Source organism: Gorilla gorilla, chromosome 19 (genome assembly GCF_029281585.2).
Source record: "Gorilla gorilla gorilla isolate KB3781 chromosome 19, NHGRI_mGorGor1-v2.1_pri, whole genome shotgun sequence".
Classification (NCBI taxonomy): domain Eukaryota; kingdom Metazoa; phylum Chordata; class Mammalia; order Primates; family Hominidae; genus Gorilla; species Gorilla gorilla.
Genome location: NC_073243.2, coordinates 80386341 through 80408681, shown reverse-complemented (window position 1 = coordinate 80408681; position 22341 = coordinate 80386341). Strand labels below are relative to the sequence as shown.

General features: G+C 41.2%; 1 protein-coding gene across 2 annotated transcripts in view; it reads left to right on the top strand.

Moving 5' to 3' along the window:
- The window catches only part of AGXT2 (alanine--glyoxylate aminotransferase 2), a 49926-nt gene that overhangs the window by 8376 nt on the left and 19209 nt on the right, over positions 1-22341 (top strand). For both annotated transcript variants that reach the window (XM_004058974.5, XM_019013714.3), the window contains exons 3-9: positions 242-426; positions 2679-2802; positions 4431-4525; positions 6214-6307; positions 6939-7032; positions 13220-13320; positions 13876-13968. In XM_004058974.5, the coding sequence (XP_004059022.2) occupies positions 242-426; positions 2679-2802; positions 4431-4525; positions 6214-6307; positions 6939-7032; positions 13220-13320; positions 13876-13968 (786 nt within the window). The remainder of the gene's footprint in view (positions 1-241; positions 427-2678; positions 2803-4430; positions 4526-6213; positions 6308-6938; positions 7033-13219; positions 13321-13875; positions 13969-22341) is intronic.

Sequence of the window (22341 nt, the reverse complement as noted above, 5' to 3'; positions counted from 1 at the left end):
TAGAAATTCCAGCCCTTTTCTAAAAAGAGATTGAAACGCTACAAATAATAATTCACCTCCTTAAGAGAAAAGGCTTTAATTTCTTGCAGGGACAATATTGGGTAAGTACACGCACTTTTGAGCCTCTACAGGCCAGCAGCCCTGTTCTCTGTCCACTAGAGAGACTGGGCACTGTTACTCATAGATTGACTGCTATTGATCTTGTAAGAAGTGTGCCGGTTTAAATCTTGTTTATCTACAGTCCCTTGGCTACAACCGTGTCCTGGAAATCCACAAGGAACATCTTTCTCCTGTGGTGACGGCATATTTCCAGAAGCCCCTGCTGCTCCACCAGGGGCACATGGAGTGGCTCTTTGATGCTGAAGGAAACAGATACCTGGATTTCTTTTCCGGGATTGTTACTGTCAGTGTTGGCCACTGCCACCCGTGAGTATCCTTAAAATCTGGAGATTTTTATTCCAAAACAATGCATGGAAAACAATTATGTTAGTGACTCTGAACTCTTGATTTGCTTATCTTGGTTTAAAAATATCTATGACAGATTGTGGCTGACATACTCCCTGCTATTTCCTGAGTACAAAATCTTGACACTCTTACTTTTCCTTTCTTGACAATGCAAGATTTTGTTATTCTCATGGCACATGTAGTGTGGCATGTACCATGTGACTGGAGTCTTGCTGTGTGTGTTTCTCATTAGCAACAGCTTTCCAAAGAGAGGGGTGCATTCAGGGAAAGGAAGAGAAAGGCAGGCGGCTCTCACAGAAACACATGACAGGCTTGTCAGGCGAGGGATGATGAGAGATGAGAAATAACTTCTAGTCTAGAGAGTCTTCTTCATGGCCTCTGAGAGATGGAAGAGGAAAAGAAGAATGATAAGAGACAGATGTAATCCTAGCTGGAAATTTACCTGGAAATGTATGGATCAATTAATCTAGAGATTGTCTGCAGTGTTGACGGTATACTCGCCCACACAAATACCCTTGGAGCATTCTTGGTTTCCATGCAGCGCTCTCATTTTATGTCTGTTCTCTCTTTCCTTTAATAATCTGACCAATGCAACCTCACACTAAGTTAGGGGAAACCAATAAAGCAGCAAGTCTAAAATAAACTGAATAGATGTGGGCCCTTCCATCAAAGCAGGAGGCAAAGAGTCCCCCCTCAGGCAGCTGTCAGGAGGTAAGGAGTGAGTGTGCCTCAGGGGCCCAGCCCTCATCTTTTCCTCCTCTTCACTTCTCCTACCCTCTTCCATCATCAGGAGGCCCTAGTCCCATGCAAAGTCACAAGAAGTATCCAAAATAAATTTCAGATGCAATTTCAAACATAGGACAAACATACATGAAGTAGAGAAAATGGAATAGAAAATGAGTTCAAACATTCTCACTGAATCTTCCCAGTAACATTGACAGTCTTCCCTGGAAATGGGAAGCCATCTTTTCTACCCCTCCTGTGACTCTTATATATTTTTCTAAACAATGTTTTTGTCAAGTGTCTCTCCTTTTCAAGAATTTACTGATACTCCACAATTTTCTAAAGTGAGTTTCATGGAACACTGATCACAGGAGTTTCCGTGGAAAAGGGTCCCATGAGAAAATAAGTTTGGGAAACACTTTAAACTATATCTCCCTTCTGAAGAGAAACAGTGTACACTAGTCTATTATAGGTACTAAAATGTCTGTAGTAAAGAAATCTGTATAATCTGGTATTTCTCAAAATATTTACCCACTAAATTGATTTTTTTCTGATGTGAAAGATATTAACAGCAAATAAAACTGGCATGTAACAAACTGTAGCAATTAATGTCCTTTACAGCAAGTTCAGACATCTTGGTTTGTGTTTTCAAAGCCAAGTCAGGTTCCATAAATCTGTCATCCTTAGCCCCTATTATCTCTCAGTATGAACCTTCTAATCCTGTAAGGTTGGCCCAATCTTTCAAAGAATGTGGCTTTATAGTTACAAAATATTCATCCACACTAACCACTGTTCAGACTCAGATATTAGAATCTCCCTGCAGAAAAACTGTTCATCTTAGTCGGATGTGGTAGCATGCACCTATAGTCCCAGCTACTCAGGAGGCTGAGACAGGAGGATCTCTTGAGTCCAGGAATTGAGGCTGCAGTGCACTATGATTGTGCCTGTGAATAGCCACTGCCCTCCAGCCTAGGCAACATAGTGAGAACCCATCCCTTAAGAAAGAAAGAAGGAGGGGAGGAAGGGAGGAAGGGGGGAAGGGAGGGAGGGAGGGAAGAACTACTGATCTGGCATACATGTGCTTGATGAATCTCTCCTTCTTTAGAACAATAAAATGGAAAGAACTCAGGCTTACAACTAGTCATCTCTTTTTCCAAACTCTTCAAAAGATGGTTAATAAGAAAGCATAGCTAGAAGAAATTCTAAGCCCAAACTTCCTCCTAAACTAGGCATTTCTTTTCTAAAATCCCTTGTAATCAATGAGTCTCCTTTTGAACCCTGCTCTTGGAGAGGAATTCATTACCTTTTAAGTCAACACATCCCGTTTCTGGACACCTCTAGTGGTTAAAGGAGTTTATTCTCATGTGTAAATAAAATCTGCCTCTTGAAACTCTTTGAGAAAAAACAGTATATTTGGGTCCAATGACCAGTGTGTGTGCAGGAGGGACGTGGCACACAGCGCAGGTAACTCTGCTCTACTGCTTATCCAGAAAGGTGAATGCAGTGGCACAAAAGCAGCTCAGCCGCCTGTGGCATACAAGCACCGTCTTCTTCCACCCTCCAATGCATGAATATGCAGAGAAGCTTGCCGCACTTCTTCCTGAGCCTCTTAAGGTACAATGCTCTTCCTGCAGGAGGTGAATGTTATGGGGGAAAAAAAAAGGTATGATGCTCCCAGCTCAAAGAGACAGGAGTCTTATGATTCTAGGGGAGCGTCCCTAGGAAGCAGGGACATGGGCAGGGAATTTAGCCTGTGCACTGAGCATCTGTAGTGGTGATCTGATAGCTACATCTGAAAGCAATCAGACAGAAGAAGGGAATTTATGAATTGCTGGCGAAACAAGCCAGTGTTCCCTTGTGTCACCTCTGAGCCTCTGCCTCTCTTTGGTTGCTCTCTTCACCATATCTTAGCAGAAATCACTTCCCAGGAGCCGTAGGCCTCCTGATGTTCTCATCTATGTCCTCAGGAGGTTTTTATCTCATCGCTCCTTAGCCTTTCTGCAAAGTTATTTGCATTTCTTTTACAAACAGTGAAACCATTTTTAATAAGTGCCATTTGGTTCATTTGGTCCAAAATACACTTAGGTATGTTTTTCTACATGAGCTGTTTTTCTGCATCTGAAATGACTGATCTTTTAAATTGAACTAAGATGTTAAAATGTTGGCCAAGATTTCCATTTAGACATTAAACGAGTTAATACATGTGAAGAACCTAGAACAATGCTCAGTCCCGAGTGTTATCTATTATTATTTTACCATGTTCTCTACATTACCTAGAATAGATAAAGAAACTTGGAAGAGCTGCAACCTCAGTTCAGCCCCAGATGTTCACAGAAGAGCAGAAGCAGAGAGTCAGCAGAGTCATGAACACATGCCTTCCAGTCCCTGAGTCTGGAGGGCACAGTTCTCTTTCATTCTCCCCATTCTTTTGTCCAGGCTGAGCTGCATTTTTTGTTTACTTGCTTTTTTTTTTCTTTTTGAGACAGAGTCTCACTCTGTCACCCAGGCTGGAGTGCAATGGCGCAATCTCGGCTCACTGCAATCTCTGCCTCCTGGGTTCAAGCGATTCTCCTGCCTCAGCCTCCCAAGTAGCTGAGATTACAGGTGCCCACCACCACACCTGGCTAATTTTTGTATCTTTAGTAGAGATGGGGTTTCACCATGATGGCCAGGCTGATCTCAAACTCCTGACCTCAAGTGATCCGCCCGCCTCAACCTTCCAAAGTGCTGGGATTACAGGCGTGAGCCACTGCACCCGGCTTGTTTGCTTGTTTTTTCAACATTCACACACACAGCACAGTCAGGCTGGGACAACCCCTGGAGTTGCAGAGTCAGAGGTCCTGTCTTGTTCCAAGCCTTTAGAATCAGGTGACTGGGTTAGAGTTAGGAGCCAAGAAATCCAACCTTTGGATCTATCAGCTACTCACCACTGCGTGCCCCTCAGCAAGTCTCCTCTCTTGGCATTTTGCAGACCATCAAATAAAGCCATTAAAAGCCCGGAATGTTGCACAGCTGAGACAATCTCTTAGCCATTTTTGTATGTCTAGCACTTAGCGGCTACTGGAGGAAGGGCTATGGAATTCATACTGTGGTTAAATGATGGAACTGCTGGGTAACCCGAGCTGGTCTGAAGGGAACTCTCCTTAATACTCAGGGGCTGGACACCTGCCCTTCAGCAATTTTAAATGAATGGGTAATAAGGAAATAAATTATGAGGCCACGTGTCTTCCTTTCCTCTCCAGGTCATTTTCTTGGTGAACAGTGGCTCAGAAGCCAATGAGCTGGCCATGCTGATGGCCAGGGCGCACTCAAACAACATAGACATCATTTCTTTCAGGTAATCACAACTTGGAATATTCAACTTTAGGAACACTGACTTACCCCCATTCTAAATGTGTATCTTTACATTGTAGCATGGAGTGGGAGAGAGGTTTTCTCGGGGATATTTTTCTAATTGTTAAGTTTTAAGGAAGGATAGGTCAATTGAATTTTATGACAGGATAACACCATTCAAGTTGGCCTGATACAAGAGAGGGGGCCCCAACTGGTCACGACCAGCTTGAAGTCCTCATTATGTCATAGATCCTCCTGTGGACATAAAGAGAAACCCACATGACAGTTTTTTAACTTTGAAGATGTGGCGGGGACCACACCATATACCAAGTGGTAAATGACTGTTCTCCACCTTAGAAGATCAAGGCTCTATCAAAAAATACTGGCCTATTTTAATTTCTGCTTATGATAAGGAGCTGCCCACTGATTTCATAGTGCCAGCTGCACCCATTTTTTACCTTTTATTCTCCTTAAGTTCAGAGGATGCACATATAACCCTGTATATTTCTGCTTCTTTCAGTGACTTTTGAGCACTGATAATAGATTAATTAATAAACCCTTAATGGCTATATTAGCACTAAAAATAATAGAAAACTACGCATTTTGCTTACAGTTGCCTGCCTTGGGTAATTGTATACAGCACATTTAAACAGACTCCTGTAAAGTTAATGTAAAAGACAGGAGTGGCTCATGGTAAAAGTTGATGGAATGAATAAACAGTTGCATTTTTAAGCTGTCTGGTCATAATTTCTGTGTGAATTCAAAAGAAGATTTTATGTAATCCTTATGACAGCACATTCAATACTGCACATGTATTGAATGTATTGCATGCATATCAAATGAGCATGCAGTTATTACAGGAATAAGAAATATGGCAATAAAGAATTGTGATTGATGTATTACCTAAGTGACATTCCAGAATATGTATGTCGAAGTTAAGTATTAAGTAGTCATGGTACTACCAGGGTTCAACACACATTTTGTCTCCTTTTTCAAGATACATTAGGTCGGTGCAAAAGTAATTGAGATTTCTGCTATTAAAAGTAATGGCAAAAACCACAATTACTTTTGCACTGACCTAATACAACCGTTCTTTTGAATAGTCTTAACGGTCCTAAATCCTTGTTTAAAGGTGATTTTGATATGGGAAATTGTTAGAACTCATTTGAAGCTTACACTGATGATTAGGAGCATTTATACTAAATATGACTGTTTCACATTCAAAAGAAACAAAACCTGTGTTTCTTAGATGGAGAATAAGGTGATTTATAAGGTGTGTAAGTCCCTAAAGATATTGAACAACAGGTATATCATAGGAAAAGATATTTGGCTTCCCAAAGCGACTACTTCGAAGACTGGTGTTCATTGAACATATAATTTCTGGTATGTTGTTGCTAAAAGATGAGTCTCATTACTATGGAATATTAGAGTAGGGAAGGTCCTAAGATTGGAGTTCTTGGACAAATGTTCTCCAAAATTCCTTTCACAGTTTCAAATCTATGTTTTCTAACAACAGTTAGAAAAGACTATTAAGTACATTGACCCGACATAAGCTTAGACGCGTTCTTAGAAATCAGAGGTGAATGCGAATGATGTTCTATTTCATCTTCATAGCCTTCCTGGGTTTTCTCTTTTGTCCTACTCAGTGGACCAGGAACTTGACCCCATCCTCCTGTTGTTTCTTCTCTGCAGAGGAGCCTACCATGGATGCAGTCCTTACACACTTGGCTTGACAAACGTAGGGACCTACAAGATGGAACTCCCTGGTGGGACAGGTTGCCAACCAGTGAGTTTGGAGATTTTTCTCTCGTTTCTTTAAAGACCGCTGGGTATGTGAAGTAGTTGATCAGGTTTTCCTGGTATAAGGATTAGAAACTAATATAAAGCCTGTCAATCAGGGGCTCAATTTGACCTAATTGAATTGGAGACCACTTGAGGACACCATTAGAAAGGCCTTCCGAGTCTGAGTAATAATTAATGACAGAGTTTTAAAATTTATTTTGCTTTTAAATAAAATCAAGTAAACTGCAAGGCTCTGAGAATCTTGAATGCACAAAACTTCTATGCAGTCATCACTGTACTCACCTTCTGTTCCCACTTACTGTACCCACATTTTCAGCATCTGAATCAGATACCTAATTATTCTTATTCTTTCAGATGCCCTTACCCACTGCACCCTTGAGCAAGCTGTTTCCAGGCTAACATTGAAATCAGTTTCCTTTGTAGAGGGCCCACATAGCTGATTTCTAAGAAAAAATTATCTCTTCAAAGCAGATACTTCAATTTTCATCTTAAGTGGGGGAAGAATGAGGGAGGAAAACTAAGAAGCCCTCTTGTCTTGATGGCAGCCATATGCTACCCTAACTTGGCTGTCTTGTGTTCATGCTTTGCCACACTCCTTCTTTTGTCATTTGCAGACAATGTGTCCAGATGTTTTTCGTGGCCCTTGGGGAGGAAGCCACTGTCGAGATTCTCCAGTGCAAACAATCAGGAAGTGCAGCTGTGCACCAGGTCCGACTGGGCAAGGGGGGTGCCAGTGGAGTGTTGGAAGTTGGAAGGGACACAAATAAAGGCAGACCCATCCCTGAGGGAACAATTGAATTTGAAAACATGGAAAAGGGAAAAGCCAGAGGAAGCAAAACTGGAAAGTAACCAAGTTATTCCTCATTGAATCAATGCTTATGTCTGTTATCACTTCACTCTCAGACCATCTGTCTGGCCATGTAGGAAAAGCATCTCAGGCTATCAGAGCCAAGCTTAAAAAAACGACTATCAGCTGGTACTTGATTCAAGGCATTCTATTAGCTCTATTATAATAGCAATAGCTCTGGTGTCAATTTTAAAAGAAAACAAGCTGGACGTGGTGGCATGCCTGTAGTCCCAGCTACTCGGGAGGCTGAGGTGGGAGGATTACTTGAGCTGAGGAAGTCGAGGCTGCAGTGATTCATGATTATGCCACTGCACTCCAGCCTGCATGAAAGAGCAAGGCCCGGCGGGGCATGGTGGCTGACAGCTATAATCCCAGCACTTTGGGAGGTTGAGGCTGGCAGATCACCTGAGGTCAGGAGTTTGAGACCAGCTGGCCAACATGGTGAAACGGTGTCTCTATTAAAAATACAAAAATTAGCTAGGCACGGTAGTGTGCACTTATAATCCCAGCTACTCGGGAGGCTGAGGCTCAAGAATCACTTGAACCTGGGAGGCAGAGGTTGCAGTGAACTGAGATAATGCCACTGCACTCCAACCTGGGCAACAGAGCAAGACTCCATCTCAAAAAAAAAAAAAAAAAGCAAGATCCCATCTCTAAAATGAAAAAACTAGACAACTACCAAAAAAAAAAAAAAAAAACAAAACAAGAAATCAAGATGGGTGGGATTATTAACCCATACCAGTGGAAAGAAGGAAAATAATGCTTTTGGCAATCTCAAAACTCCAGTCAAAAAGTTCTCCAGGGACTGCCAGCCACAGTGAGAGCATCCGTCAAACAAAACACAAGCCTGCCCTTCCTACAGGCTGCTGACAACCCTGGCAAAAGTTTTAAAGGCTTTCTCACAAGGAGAACTTCCATTTACCAATCACATTTTTATTCACATTCTTTACCTATGCTTAACAGGAGGGAGAGGAGGCAGTAAACATCATCTGTTCCTTGCTAATCAACAAGCCCTGCCTCTGATTTGTCATCACAACCTTTTGAATAGCCGCTCCTTAGTACTTCTGAAGGAAATAACTAAATGCTTCAGCCCAGTGATTTTTAATGGAATAGTATGAATCACTGGGTTGAGAGGAAAAATACAAAACAGAAGTCTTAAAAACCAGCTCTGAAAGGAAAAAAATTCACCATCGTCTTAAAATTCAGATGACATAATAGCAAAATGGAGGTAAGAGAATGAAAGAGTAAGTAGTGAAAGAAGACAAGATGTCACGTTCATGGAATTTAAAACCAGAAGGAAATGAAAAGCTATAAATCAAACTCTCCACTTTAAACATCAGGAAAGCCAGTTTCACACAGAGGAGACTGGAGAGCTAAGATTTGACCCCAGGTCTTCTGACTCCAAAGCCAGTGCTCCCAATTCCTATAGCCATCCTCATCCACACTGATGTGCCGTCAAGATAAACCCAAGCTGAAAAAGCATTCCTATTCCATAGGCCAGGACTGAGGAGCTGCATGAAGTCAAGAGATGGATTCCACTCTCAGCCCTGGCATGGTTCAGCTATGAGCAAAATCTTCACCTTTTGCTTCAGTTTTCTCATTTGTAAAACAGAGACAGCAATATCTGGCTGCTGCCAACACCATCACGGAACTTCATGAGATGAGGCACGGAGAACTTTTGTAGAGAAAAACAGACCATAGCAATGCCTGGTAAAGCCGTATTTGAATATTGCATCTGTAAGGCATCAAGAACTAAAATCAGTTTGATGCACCTCCCAGACCCTGGTCTGACTGCAAAACCACCAGCACAGAGCCTAGTAGATGGAAGCACTAAAACGTGGGCATTTCCTTCTTTTCCTGCTATATGTTCCTCTTTCCACATAGAAGAGAGACAAGCCTACTATAAGGCCTTCTATAGGACTACTTAAGCCAATTTGACAATACCAGAAATCCATGGTCATCTCTCTAGTGGCATCTAGAGGCTAAATGATAGTGACAGGCATACATTTCTGCTCTGAACTGTTGCCTTTGGCATATCTGAAGTCAGTTGTTTTTTATTTATGTATTTTTTTTTTGAGACAAAGTCTCACTCTTGTCCCCCAGACTGGAGTGCAATGGCACGATCTCGGCTCACTGCAACCTCCGCCTCCCAGGTTCAAGCAATTCTCCTGCCTCAGCTTCCCGAGTAGCGGGGATTACAGGTGCCTGCCACCACGCCCAGCTAATTTTTGTATTTTTAGTAGAGACTGGGTTTCACCATGTTGGCCAGGCTGGTCTCGAACTCCTGACTTCAGGTGATCCTCCCGCCTTGGCCTCCCAAAGTGCTGGGATTACATGCGTGAGCCACCGTGCCCGGACAGCTGTTTTCTTAACTCACAACTTCAAGGGACAAGACTATTTATGGAATCTTTGAACAGGATTGGAATACAAAAGAAAGACCCCAGTCTCCTTCACTGCCTTTAGGACCTGGGAAGGGTTTGGTCTTTGCTGTAAAACTGGAATATTCATATATGTTTACAAAAGCATCCAAACATGTACAGTTCTTTGACTATAGATGTTGCCTGTTCTCAATTCCTCTTAACCTATTGATAGGAATACCTTAAGAGGAATTGAGGCACCAACCATGGTAGAGATTTTTCTCATCTCAGAAATATGTCATCCCTCCCAACAGAGGCAGGGGGCCATTTTGTGAGTCTAATCTAGATGTTTATGTGGTATATTTATTTGTCCTACTCCATCTACCTCCCAGGATTTTTTTCCCCAGGGGTTCATTCCAGGCCCTGAGTTTCAGGTGTAACCCATGACGAGATTCACTCATCACCTACTGCCCCCACAATGTTCCAAACCTTGTACTGATCATGTCATTCTTCTTCTTTTGAAAGGCAAGTTTTCTTTTTCTTAAAAATTGTAGTTCTTTCTTGGCTCCTCACTCAGCTTAACTCTTTCTGTACCACTAGCCGGAATAAATTCTTCCTTCGTCATCCTGTTGTAGTATCCAACAGAACATCCTGTCTCCACCCCCTTGGGGTTTTCCTCCTGCCAAGCCTCTGCAGAAGTGGCCTAACCTAGGGTTACATCAGTGAGTCAATGCAGCTAGTGCGAAATAAAGTAAAAAGCTCATCACAGTCAATGACTCTCTCATCGCTGAGCATGTGGGCAGAGAGGGGAAAAAGTCATGAAAGGTCTAGCATAGGTTCAAGCAAAACCTTTTGGTTTGGTTCTGCCCAAATTTAAGCTCCACTCTTTGATTTCTCCAGTTACAAATGGGCTTGTTAAATTTCCAAATTACGTCTCTTGAACATAGGTCTGATCCATCTTTTAGGGTCATCTGAAGCTGTTTTCTCTTCCTTTCCCAATAAAAACGGGAAATTTCTGTCTCTAGAGGCATAGATTTTTTTGTCTACTATGTTCTTCTCATCAAAACAACACAAGTGATGCCAAAAACATATTTTGAGGGTTTGATATACTTGTCATTACTTCCTTTCTCACACCCTTAACCTCCAACCTCCAGCTAACCAAAGATATCAGGTACCTCTGTCAATCAAACTTTTCCGAATATCACATGTAATCTAAAAACATGTTTGGGGCCAGCTGGTATTTCCTCACTTTTAATGAAGAGCTGAGGTATAAAATTCGGTTTTGATGGTGATTGCAGAAGGTTTCTGTTCCTTCTGTCTAGCACCGTGGAGACAGCACTGCATCCATGCCTCTAAGCAAGCACTGGGATGGTAGGTGGGGAGCCCTGTCCCACACTGCTTTCACTGTCACTCGGGTTGAGGCTTTCCATCCTGTCCACATCTTTCTCTGCACTCCTTTGGTCATCTATGGATATAAATTTAAGTTCAGAGACTGCATGGTGCTGTTTAGAACCAAATAACAGGTGTGGATAAAAATTCTGAAGATTCAGACATGTATGGATACAGTTGATCTAGGACCTTTGTTATTCCAGAGTAGAAGAATTTCTCTCTCTCTCTCTCTCTCTCTCTCTCTCTCTCTCACCTTTCCTGCTTCCTTGGTGATTCCCACTTTCAATTCTGACACACAGATGAAGGCTTCTGGAGCTTGGGCAAGCCTGCTGGGCAATCTTCCCACTCATCTCTAGTCCTCTCCCATCCACAGGATTTCATGCCTGTGTGTCTGTGTGGTGAGGCTTGCAGCTAGTGAAGCATGGCAGAAATGTTTCTAGTATCTTTAAGCAGGATTAGAAAGTAGACATGGTTAGTACTAAGAAAACTGAGCTGGATGGACAGCTAGCACTGGTAACATGATAGCCTAGGTTTTCTCCAGTGGAAAACAACTAAAAAATCCTGGATAAAATGAAATGCATTCCCTTCAAAGCATGGATACAAGAAAGCATGAATTCTCAGAAACGCAAATAGATCATTACGGCACTGCAGCCAGCTTTGACCCTGAGAGAATTTCTTGAACCTGGTAACCTTGAGCTTCCATGTTGATGGCTCTGTGGAGTGCAGGGAAGAGTTGATGAAGTCCAGGGCCCAGCCAAAGTAAGGGATCTTATAGGAAACCCTCCCCTGCCACAAAGCTGGAGCCCCCAAGAGGCCGCATCTTCATCCATGGGTCAACTAGAATTAAATACACCACCAAGAACATGTTACCTGTCACAGACCAAAGGGCCTGCAAGGATTCTGGTGCTGAATGGAAGTGGAGGGACTGGGAGGAGCCACCACTGAAAATTTCACCTGCAGACTGGCCCTCCAAGGCTTTGCATTGTGAACGCTCACTTCCTCAAGCTCATAATTTAAAGGACTCTTAGACTCTAATGCCCTACACACTTGGAAGCTGCAAACTCAGATAGGCTCTGGAGGGATCTACCTCATTCTGGGCCTCAAAGAATTCTCACAAATGAAATTCCAAGGAAAATAAACTGCCCCTTGTCAAAAATAAGCATACAATACACAAAACTCCACAATCAAGAAAAAGATCAGCAAGGATTTCAAATAACAGAATTATCAGATAGACTATAAAATGAATATGTTTAATACATTTAAAGAAAATCAAATATAAGCTTGAAAATATGTGAAAGGGATAGGACACTGTGAAGAATAAGAAAGCAAGTTTTAAAAGCAAATATGCCTTCTAGTAATATAAAAGTGATTATTGAAATTTAAAACTCAGCAGGTGGGTTTATCAGCAGTAAGATGCAGCCAAAAGGAGAAGTAATGAATTAAAGACAGATCACTTCAACAAGGACACTTTACTGCTTTTCCCCATTAGAAAGATCTCCAAAAAGAAAGAAAGAAAGAAAGAAAGGCCTTCAAGCAAAATTGCTCAATGTCTCACTCCAGCCATAATTTCTACTATTTGTTAATATTTTCTTCTTAATGCATTAAACATTTACTGAGCACCACCTACAGTGTACCAAACAGCTTGCCTGGCCACAGAGATTTTAGAAATGAACAAAGTATAGTCCCTGCCCACAAAAACCTCCTGATTAATCGGAGAAAGGCCTGTTAAAAACAAGCACAGGACCAAGTGCCAAGGGCTGCGATGGATGGAAGCCACCTGGCTCTCGAACATTTCTCTTTAGACTGAATTCTAATTGTTCTACAAGTATATTTACTAACTCTAAAGACAAAGACACTTTGTAGCTTTAAAACTGTACATCAGATTAAATGGCAATGAAAGGTAAATAGAGTTATTTTCAAATAAATTAAATCGCTCTAATTTCATTTGAATTAGATCCACCCATTTGAGAGGACAGGCATCCTTAGGTGAAACAGCTGTCTATACCAGCTCAATGACACTTTGGGACGTTTCTTCCCCAGATGGAAAGAACTGAAGTGGTTTGTTTATGCCTTTATGGCTATCCTAATCTCCCTCCTTGAACCAAAGTACAAGTTGTTCAGAGAGAACATTCCCCCTTCAGAAATGCATATCCTCACCCCAGTTTACCGTATTCTGAAGTCCCTGATTAACTTACCCTGTCTGGTTTTTTTTTTTTTTCCTGTTTTTCCCCATGCTTCTAAATATCAGGCTCACATTTTCAAATGCTGTGGTTTGTTTTGTTTTGTTGTTTGCTTTTTGCAGACTGCTGCCAAGCTAAAGATCAGTATATTGAGCAATTCAAAGATACACTGAGCACATCTGTGGCCAAGTCAATTGCTGGATTCTTCGCAGAACCTATTCAAGTGGGTATATGAACCTTAGACATTAATGGAGCTGAATCTTCAATTATCAGAAAGTTTTAACTCGTATATTCTAGAGAATTCCAAATGAATTAAGTGCTCACTGTGTCCCTCTCTAAATTCATTCTCTTGGTCTCCTTGAAAAAGAGAAGACGCTGACTTTCAAATGACCTTTTAAAAACCCTCTCCTCCATTCTCACCAGACAGATGAAACTACTGAACTCCTAAAATTCTTAAGAAGAGGAAACCCTGGCCATTTTTAGCTGCTTAATAACATCCGCATTGTCCAAAGAACTCTTTCTTTAGTCTCACCAATTTCTTTTATTCTACTGTTTTCTAATCTCAGAAAATAATCAATGTTTGCATCTTTTTTCCAGAAGTCATGGTATAGAGTAATAAGTCCTCTTTTCACCCATAGTGGAAACTGTTCTATAGACTGTTGTTAAAATTGCTAGTGTTACTATCACGATAATGATGATAATGATGATCTAACTTTTTTACATACTTTGAAAGGGCTGATGCTGTTATTACAGGTCTTCTTGGTCTGGTCTTTTGCAGGGTGTGAATGGAGTTGTCCAGTACCCAAAGGGGTTTCTAAAGGAAGCCTTTGAGCTGGTGCGAGCAAGGGGAGGCGTGTGCATTGCAGATGAAGTAAGTGGCATGTAAGGGTGCCATTGAGTGCAGTGGGAACAGGAGATGCACAGACAGAAACCTCCTAAACTTCCTCTGTGTTCTGTGCAGAAAGGCTCCGCTCTGTGAATTCCAAAGTTTGCCTACAAATGAATGAAATTTTTGCTAGTGGGCTGGTTGATTTGTTAGTACATTCGCTGATCAGTTTAACAAGTACAACAGAACTTGAATATCCAAATTGATGTCTATCAAATAAGTTGCTAACAGCCATACGTGATGTTATTAGACCGTGACTCAATATATTTTTTTAATTCCTTTCTAGGGATTGTTTCAGGGGCTGACAAACAACACAGGAAATTTAATCTCATCGCCAAGGTTTTTGTTGTTTTTATTTGTTTGGTTATTTTGAGACAAAGTCTCGCTCTGTCATCCAGGCTGAAGTACAGTGGTACAATCTCGACTCACTGCAACCTCCGCCTCCTGGGGTTCAAGGGATTCTTCTGCCACAGCCTCCCGAGTAGCTGGGATCACAGGCATGTGCCACCAAGCCTGACTAATTTTTGTATTTTTAGTAAAGACGGGGTTTCACCATGTTGGCCAGGCTGACCTTGAGTTCCTGAACTCAAGTGATCCGCCCGCCTTGGCCTCCCAAAGTGCTGGCATTAGAGACGTGAGCCACCGTGCCAGGCCTGATAGCCAAGTTTTTAATCTTTATTTTTGCAAAAATAGTATTTACCAACATGGCAGCATATACCTTTCTGACAAAACTTGCCTGGAAATAATGTGGGTTTTTTTGTTTGTTTGTTTCTTTTTGAGACAGAATTTCTTTCTTGTTGCCCAGGCTGGAGTGCAGTGGTGCAATCTCAGCTCACCACAGCCTCTGCCTCCCAGGTTCAAGTGATTCCCCTGCCTCAGCCTCCCGAGTAGCTGGGATTACAGGCATCTGCCACCACACCTGGCTAATTTTGTATTTTTTAGTAGAGACTGGGGTTTCTCCGTGTTGGTCAGGCTGGTCTCGAACTCCTGACCTCAGGTGATCTGCCCGCCTTGGCCTCCCAAAGTGCTGGGATTACAGGCATGAGCCACCGCGCCTGGCCGAAATAATGTTTTCAAAATAATAATAATAATCCAGCCTCTAAATTAGAAGAGTACCACCACTGCAGGTACTGCATTTGAAAATAGTTCCCCAAAAATTGTAAAATAGGTTGAATTAAAGCAGCATTGGTGGAATAAGCACACTACCCCCAAGGGCATTACTTTAATGGGAATAAAATTCATTGGCTATGTGAGCTCTAGCCTGTGTGTTTTCAAAAGGGATTAATTTACTTATAATCACACCTCATATTAGAGTGTATCAAATAAAGCAGTCCTCTGTCTACTGAGAGTAGCTATGGAGATTAAAAGACCAGAGGATGATCACTAGGGCCACAGAAGCCATGTCTCACTGCTGGGTGACCCATCATGATTGGACTAACAGGTTGTTAGACCAGCCAAGGACAGGTGGAGAACCTGTAAGTATGTTTCACACCTATTTCTGTCCAGCCATCATTGCTGGAATAGACTTCCTCAACTAAAAATTTCCTACAGCTAGGTTGGGCGCAGTGGCTCACACCTGTCATCCCAGCACTTTGGGAGGCTGAGGCAGGCGGGTCACTTGAGGTCAGGAGTTCAAAACCAGCCCAGCCAACATGGTGAAACACCATCTCTACTAAACATACAAAAAGTAGCTGGGTGTGGCAGTGCATGCCTGTAATCCCAGCTACTCAGGAGGCTGACGCAGGAGAATGTTTGAACCCAGGAGGTGGAGGTTGCAATGAGCCAAGATCATGCCATTGCACTCCAGCCTGGGCAACAGAGCAAAACTCCATCTCAAAATAAATAAATAAATAAATAAATAAATAAATAAATAAATAAATAAATAAATATTCCCTACAGCTGACACTGAGCTGTCCCATCAGCAAAAAGTTTGCAATTTCTGCCTGGGCAGCTGGGTCTCTGTTATGCCCAGGTGCATTGGATGTCCCTGGTGTACCACAGGCAACTTGGGCCAGCCTGCTCCTACTGCGCCCATCCTCCCTTCTCCAATCTGCCCACAAACTGATCGAAGTCCAGGCTGGAGAAAGTTAATCTGCTACTTTAAAAAAATGAGTATATCCAGTCAGCTTGAAATTAGCTACATCAGTAAAAAGGATAAACTTTGGCCTCCAAATCAGCACATAGTGAAGCTGTCACAGACTAATTAAAGAGAAGGTAGGCTGAATTCAAAGGAAATATGAATTTCAAAATTTTCTGTCTTGTGGTTTTATGACTTTCAAACAACGTAATTGAAAACTATCTAACACAGGCAATCCTTAAGAAGGACTATCGTGAGGACTAGGTAAAAATAAGAATAGCTGGAACTCTTTGAGTACCTACTATGTGTCAGACACTGTTCATAACACTTTGCATGTGTTAACTCAGTTCATACCTATCAACAGTTCTATAGTATGCCCTGTTGCTACTATTCCCACGTATTAGTCCTTTCTCATGCTGCTGATAAAGAAATACCTGAGACTGGGTAATTTATAAAGAAAAAAGAGGTTTTTTTTTTCTTTTTTCTTTTTTTTTACATCTGCCATCACCACAATTTTATTAAAAATGAAGCAAATAAGACAAAGAATATGTGAAACCTATACAAACAAATGAATAAAACAATATCAGAATAAAAGGCACTCTTTTAAATTGAAAATAGTTTTGTAAAGTAAACTCACTAATTAAAAAAAAAATTTGCAGAAGACAAACATTTAGGAACCAGTGATTGAAATCACCAAGACTCTTTTATGCTAACTTTCCCTTTTTGGGCGTCAATTACTACTCTGCCTTTTCTAGTTTACAGTATTCTTCATAGAAAAATGTAGAAGAAAAACAATATTATCAGAGTTCTGTCTCCCTCTGGTACTTGGTTAATATTATAGCATATTCTAAAGGGAAGGGCTCTAGGTTTTCCTTGTGCTTTTTCTTTTTTTTCTTTTTTTTTTTTTTACTTCTCTCTTTTTATTTATTATTATTATACTTTAAGTTTTAGGGTACATGTGCACAATGTGCAGGTTAGTTACATATGTATACATGTGACATGCTGGTGCGCTGCACCCACTAACTCGTCATCTAGCATTACGTATATCTCCCAATGCTATCATCCTTCCCCCCTCCCCACACCCCACAACAGTCCCCAGAGTATGATGTTCCCCTTCCTGTGTCCATGTGTTCTCATTGTTCAATTCCCACCTATGAGTGAGAATATGCGGTGTTTGGCTTTTTGTTCTTGCGATATTTTACTGAGAATGATGATTTCCAATTTCATCCATGTCCCTACAAAGGACATGAACTCATCATTTTTTACGGCTGCATAGTATTCCATGGTGTATATGTGCCACATTTTCTTAATCCAGTCTATCATTGTTGGACATTTGGGTTGGTTCCAAGTCTTTGCTATTGTGAATAATGCCACAATAAACATACGTGTGCATGTGTCTTTATAGCAGCATGATTTATAGTCCTTTGCGTATATACCCAGTAATGGGATGGCTGGGTCATATGGTATTTCTAGTTCTAGATCCCTGAGGAATCGCCACACTGACTTCCACAATGGTTGAACTAGTTTAGAGTCCCACCAACAGTGTAAAAGTGTTCCTATTTCTCCACATCCTCTCCAGCACCTGTTGTTTCCTGACTTTTTAATGATCACCATTCTAACTGGTGTGAGATGGTATCTCATTGTGGTTTTGATTTGCATTTCTCTGATGGCCAGTGATGGTGAGCATTTTTTCATGTGTTTTTTGGCTGCATACATGTCTTCTTTTGAGAAGTGTCTGTTCACGTCCTTTGCCCACTTTTTGATGGGGTTGTTTGTTTTTTTCTTGTAAATTTGTTTGAGTTCATTGTAGATTCTGGATATTAGCCCTTTGTCAGATGAGTAGGTTGCGAAAATTTTCTCCCATTTTGTAGGTTGCCTGTTCACTCTGATGGTAGTTTCTTTTGCTGTGCAGAAGCTCCTTAGTTTAATTAGATCCCATTTGTCAATTTTGGCTTTTGTTGCCATTGCTTTTGGCATTTTAGACATGAAGTCCTTGCCCATGCCTATGTTCTGAATGGTAATGCCTACGTTTTCTTCTAGGGTTTTTATGGTTTTAGGTCTAATGTTTAACTCTTTAATCCATCTTGAATTGATTTTTGTATAAGGTGTAAGGAAGGGATCCAGTTTCAGCTTTCTACATATGGCTAGCCAGTTTTCCCAGCACCATTTATTAAATAGGGAATCCTTTCCCCATTGCTTGTTTTTCTCAGGTTTGTCAAAGATCAGATAGTTGTAGATATGCGGCATTATTTCTGAGGGCTCTGTTCTGTTCCATTGATCTATATCTCTGTTTTGGTACCAGTACCATGCTGTTTTGGTTACTGTAGCCTTGTAGTATAGTTTGAAGTCAGGTAGTGTGATGCCTCCAGCTTTGTTCTTTTGGCTTAGGATTGACTTGGCAAAGCGGGCTCTTCTTTGGTTCCATATGAACTTTGAAGTCGTTTTTTCCAATTCTGTGAAGAAAGTCATTGGTAGCTTGATGGGGATGGCATTGAATCTGTAAATTACCTTGGGCAGTATGGCCATTTTCACGACATTGATTCTTCCTACCCATGAGCATGGAATATTCTTCCATTTGTTTGTATCTTCTTTTATTTCCTTGAACAGTGGTTTGTAGTTCTCCTTGAAGAGGTCCTTCACGTCCCTTGTAAGTTGGACTCCTAGGTATTTTATTTTCTTTGAAGCAATTGTGAATGGGAGTTCACTCATGATTTGGCTCTCTCTTTGTCTGCTGTTGGTGTATAAGAATGCTTGTGATTTTTGTACATTGATTTTGTATCCTGAGACTTTGCTGAAGTTGCTTATCAGCTTAAGGAGATTTTGGGCTGAGACAATGGGGTTTTCTAGATATACAATAATGTCGTCTGCAAACAGGGACAATTTGACTTCCTCTTTTCCTATTGAATACCCTGTATTTCCTTCTCCTACCTAATTGCCCTGGCCAGAACTTCCAACACTATGTTGAATAGGAGTGGTGAGCGAGGGCATCCCTGTCTTGTGCCAGTTTTCAAAGGGAATGCTTCCAGTTTTTGCCCATTCAGTATGATATTGGCTGTGGGTTTGTCATAGATAGCTCTTATTATTTTGAAATACGTCCCATCAATACCTAATCTATTGAGAGTTTTTAGCATGAAGGGTTGTTGAATTTTGTCAAAGGCCTTTTCTGCATCTATTGAGATAATCATGTGGTTTTTGTCTTTGGTTCTCTTTATATGCTGGATTACATTTATTGATTTGCATATATTGAACCAGCCTTGCATCCCAGGGATGAAGCCCACTTGATCATGGTGGATAAGCTTTTTGATGTGCTGCTGGATTCAGTTTGCCAGTATTTTATTGAGGATTTTTGCATCAATGTTCATCAAGGATATTGGTCTAAAATTCTCTTTTTTGGTTGTGTCTCTGCCCGGCTTTGGTATCAGGATGATGCTGGCCTCATAAAATGAGTTAGGGAGGATTCCCTCTTTTTCTATTGATTGGAATAGTTTCAGAAGGAATGGTACCAGTTCCTCCTTGTACCTCTGGTAGAATTGGGCTGTGAATCCTTCTGGTCCTGGACTCTTTTTGTTGGTAAGCTATTGATTATTGCCACAATTTCAGAGCCTGTTATTGGTCTATTCAGAGATTCAACTTCTTCCTGGTTTAGTCTTGGCAGGGTGTATGTGTCAAGGAATTTATCCATTTCTTCTAGATTTTCTAGTTTATTTGCATAGAGGTGGTTGTAGTATTCTCTGATGGTAGTTTCTATTTCTGTGGGATCAGTGGTGATATCCCCTTTATCATTTTTTATTGCATCTATTTGATTCTTCTCTCTTTTTTTCTTTATTAGTCTTGCTAGCGATCTATCAATTTTGTTGATCCTTTCAAAAAACCAGCTCCTGGATTCATTAATTTTTTGAAGGGTTTTTTGTGTCTCTATTTCCTTCAGTTCTGCTCTGATTTTAGTTATTTCTTGCCTTCTGCTAGCTTTTGAATGTGTTTGCTCTTGCTTTTCCGGTTCTTTTAATTGTGATGTTAGGGTGTCAATTTTGAATCTTTCCTGCTTTCTCGTGTGGGCATTTAGTGCTATAAGTTTCCCTCTACACACTGCTTTGAATGCGTCCCAGAGATTCTGGTATGTTGTGTCTCTGTTCTCATTGGTTTCAAAGAACATCTTTCTTTCTGCCTTCATTTCGTTATGTACCCAGTGGTCATTCAGGAGCAGGTTGTTCAGTTTCCATGTAGTTGAGCGGTTTTGAGTGAGATTCTTAATCCTGAGTTCTAGTTTGATTGCACTGTGGTCTGAGAGATAGTTTGTTATAATTTCTGTTCTTTTACATTTGCTGAGGAGAGGTTTACTTCCAAGTATGTGGTCAATTTTGGAATAGGTGTGGTGTGGTGCTGAAAAAAATGTATATTCTGTTGATTTGGGGTGGAGAGTTCTGTAGATGTCTATTAGGTCCACTTGGTGCAGAGCTGAGTTCAATTCCTGGGTATCCTTGTTGACTTTCTGTCTCGTTGATCTGTCTAATGTTGACAGTGGGGTGTTAAAGTCTCCCATTATTATTGTGTGGGAGTCTAAGTCTCTTTGTAGGTCACTCAGGACTTGCTTTATGAATCTGGGTGCTCCTGTATTGGGTGCATATACATTTAGGATAGTTAGCTCTTCTTGTTGAATTGATCCCTTTACCATTATGTAATGGCCTTCTTTGTCTCTTTTGATCTTTGTTGGTTTAAAGTCTGTTTTATCAGAGACTAGGATTGCAACTCCTGCCTTTTTTTGTTTTCCATTTGGTTGGTAGATCTTCCTCCATCCTTTTATTTTGAGCCTATGTGTGTCTCTGCGCGTGAGATGGGTTTCCTGAATACAGCACACTGATGGGTCTTGACTCTTTATCCAATTTGCCAGTCTGTGTCTTTTAATTGGAGCATTTAGTCCATTTACATTTAAAGTTCATATTGTTATGTGTGAATTTGATCCTGTCATTATGATGTTAGCTGGTTATTTTGCTCGTTAGTTGATGCAGTTTCTTCCTAGTCTCGATGGTCTTTACATTTTGGCATGATTTTGCAGCAGCTGGTACCAGTTGTTCTTTTCCATGTTTAGTGCTTCCTTCAGGAGCTCTTTTAGGGCAGGCCTGGTGGTGACAAAATCTCTCAGCATTTGCTTGTCTGTAAAGGATTTTATTTCTCCTTCACTTATGAAGCTTAGCTTGGCTGGATATGAAATTCTGGGTTGAAAATTCTTTTCTTTAAGAATGTTGAATATTGGCCCCCACTCTCTTCTGGCTTGTAGAGTTTCTGCCAATAGATCTGCTGTTAGTCTGATGGGCTTCCCTTTGAGGGTAACCCGACCTTTCTCTCTTGCTGCCCTTAACGTTTTTTCCTTCATTTCAACTTTGGTAAATCTGACAATTATGTGTCTTGGAGTTGCTCTTCTCAAGGAGTATCTTTGTGGCATTCTCTGTATTTCCTGAATTTGAATGTTGGCCTGCCTTGCTAGATTGGGGAAGTTCTCCTGGATAATATCCTGCAGAGTGTTCTCCAACTTGGTTCCATTCTCCCTGTCACTTTCAGGTACACCAATCAGACGTAGATTTGGTCTTTTCACATAGTCCCATATTTCTTGGAGGCTTTGCTCGTTTCTTTTTATTCTTTTTTCTCTAAACTTCCCTTCTTGCTTCATTTCATTCATTTCATCTTCCATCGCTGATACCCTTTCTTCCAGTTGATCTCATCAGCTCCGGAGGCTTCTGTATTCTTCACGTAGTTCTCGAGCCTTGGTTTTCAGCTCCATCAGCTCCTTTAAGCACTTCTCTGTATTGGTTATTCTAGATATACATTCTTCTAAATTTTTTTCAAAGTTTTCAACTTCTTTGCCTTTGGTTTGAATGTTCTCTCGTAGCTCGGAGTAATTTGATCGTGTGAAGCCTTCTTCTCTCAACTCATCAAAGTCATTCTCCATCCAGCTTTGTTCCGTTGCTGGTGAGGAACTGCGTTCCTTTGGAGGAGGAGAGGCACTCTGCTTTTTAGAGTTTCCCGTTTAAGAAAAAGAGGTTTAAAGGACAGAGTTCCATGTGGTTGGGGAGGCCTAACAATCATGGCGGAATGCAGAAGGCACATCTTACATGGTAGCAGACAAGAGACAATGAGTGTCAAGCAAAAAGGGTTTCCCCTTATAAAACCATCAGATCTTGTGAGACTTATTCACTACCATGAGAACGGTATGGGGGAACCACCCCCATGATTCAATTATCTCCCATCAGGTCCCTCCCACAACACGTGGGAATTATGGGAGCTAC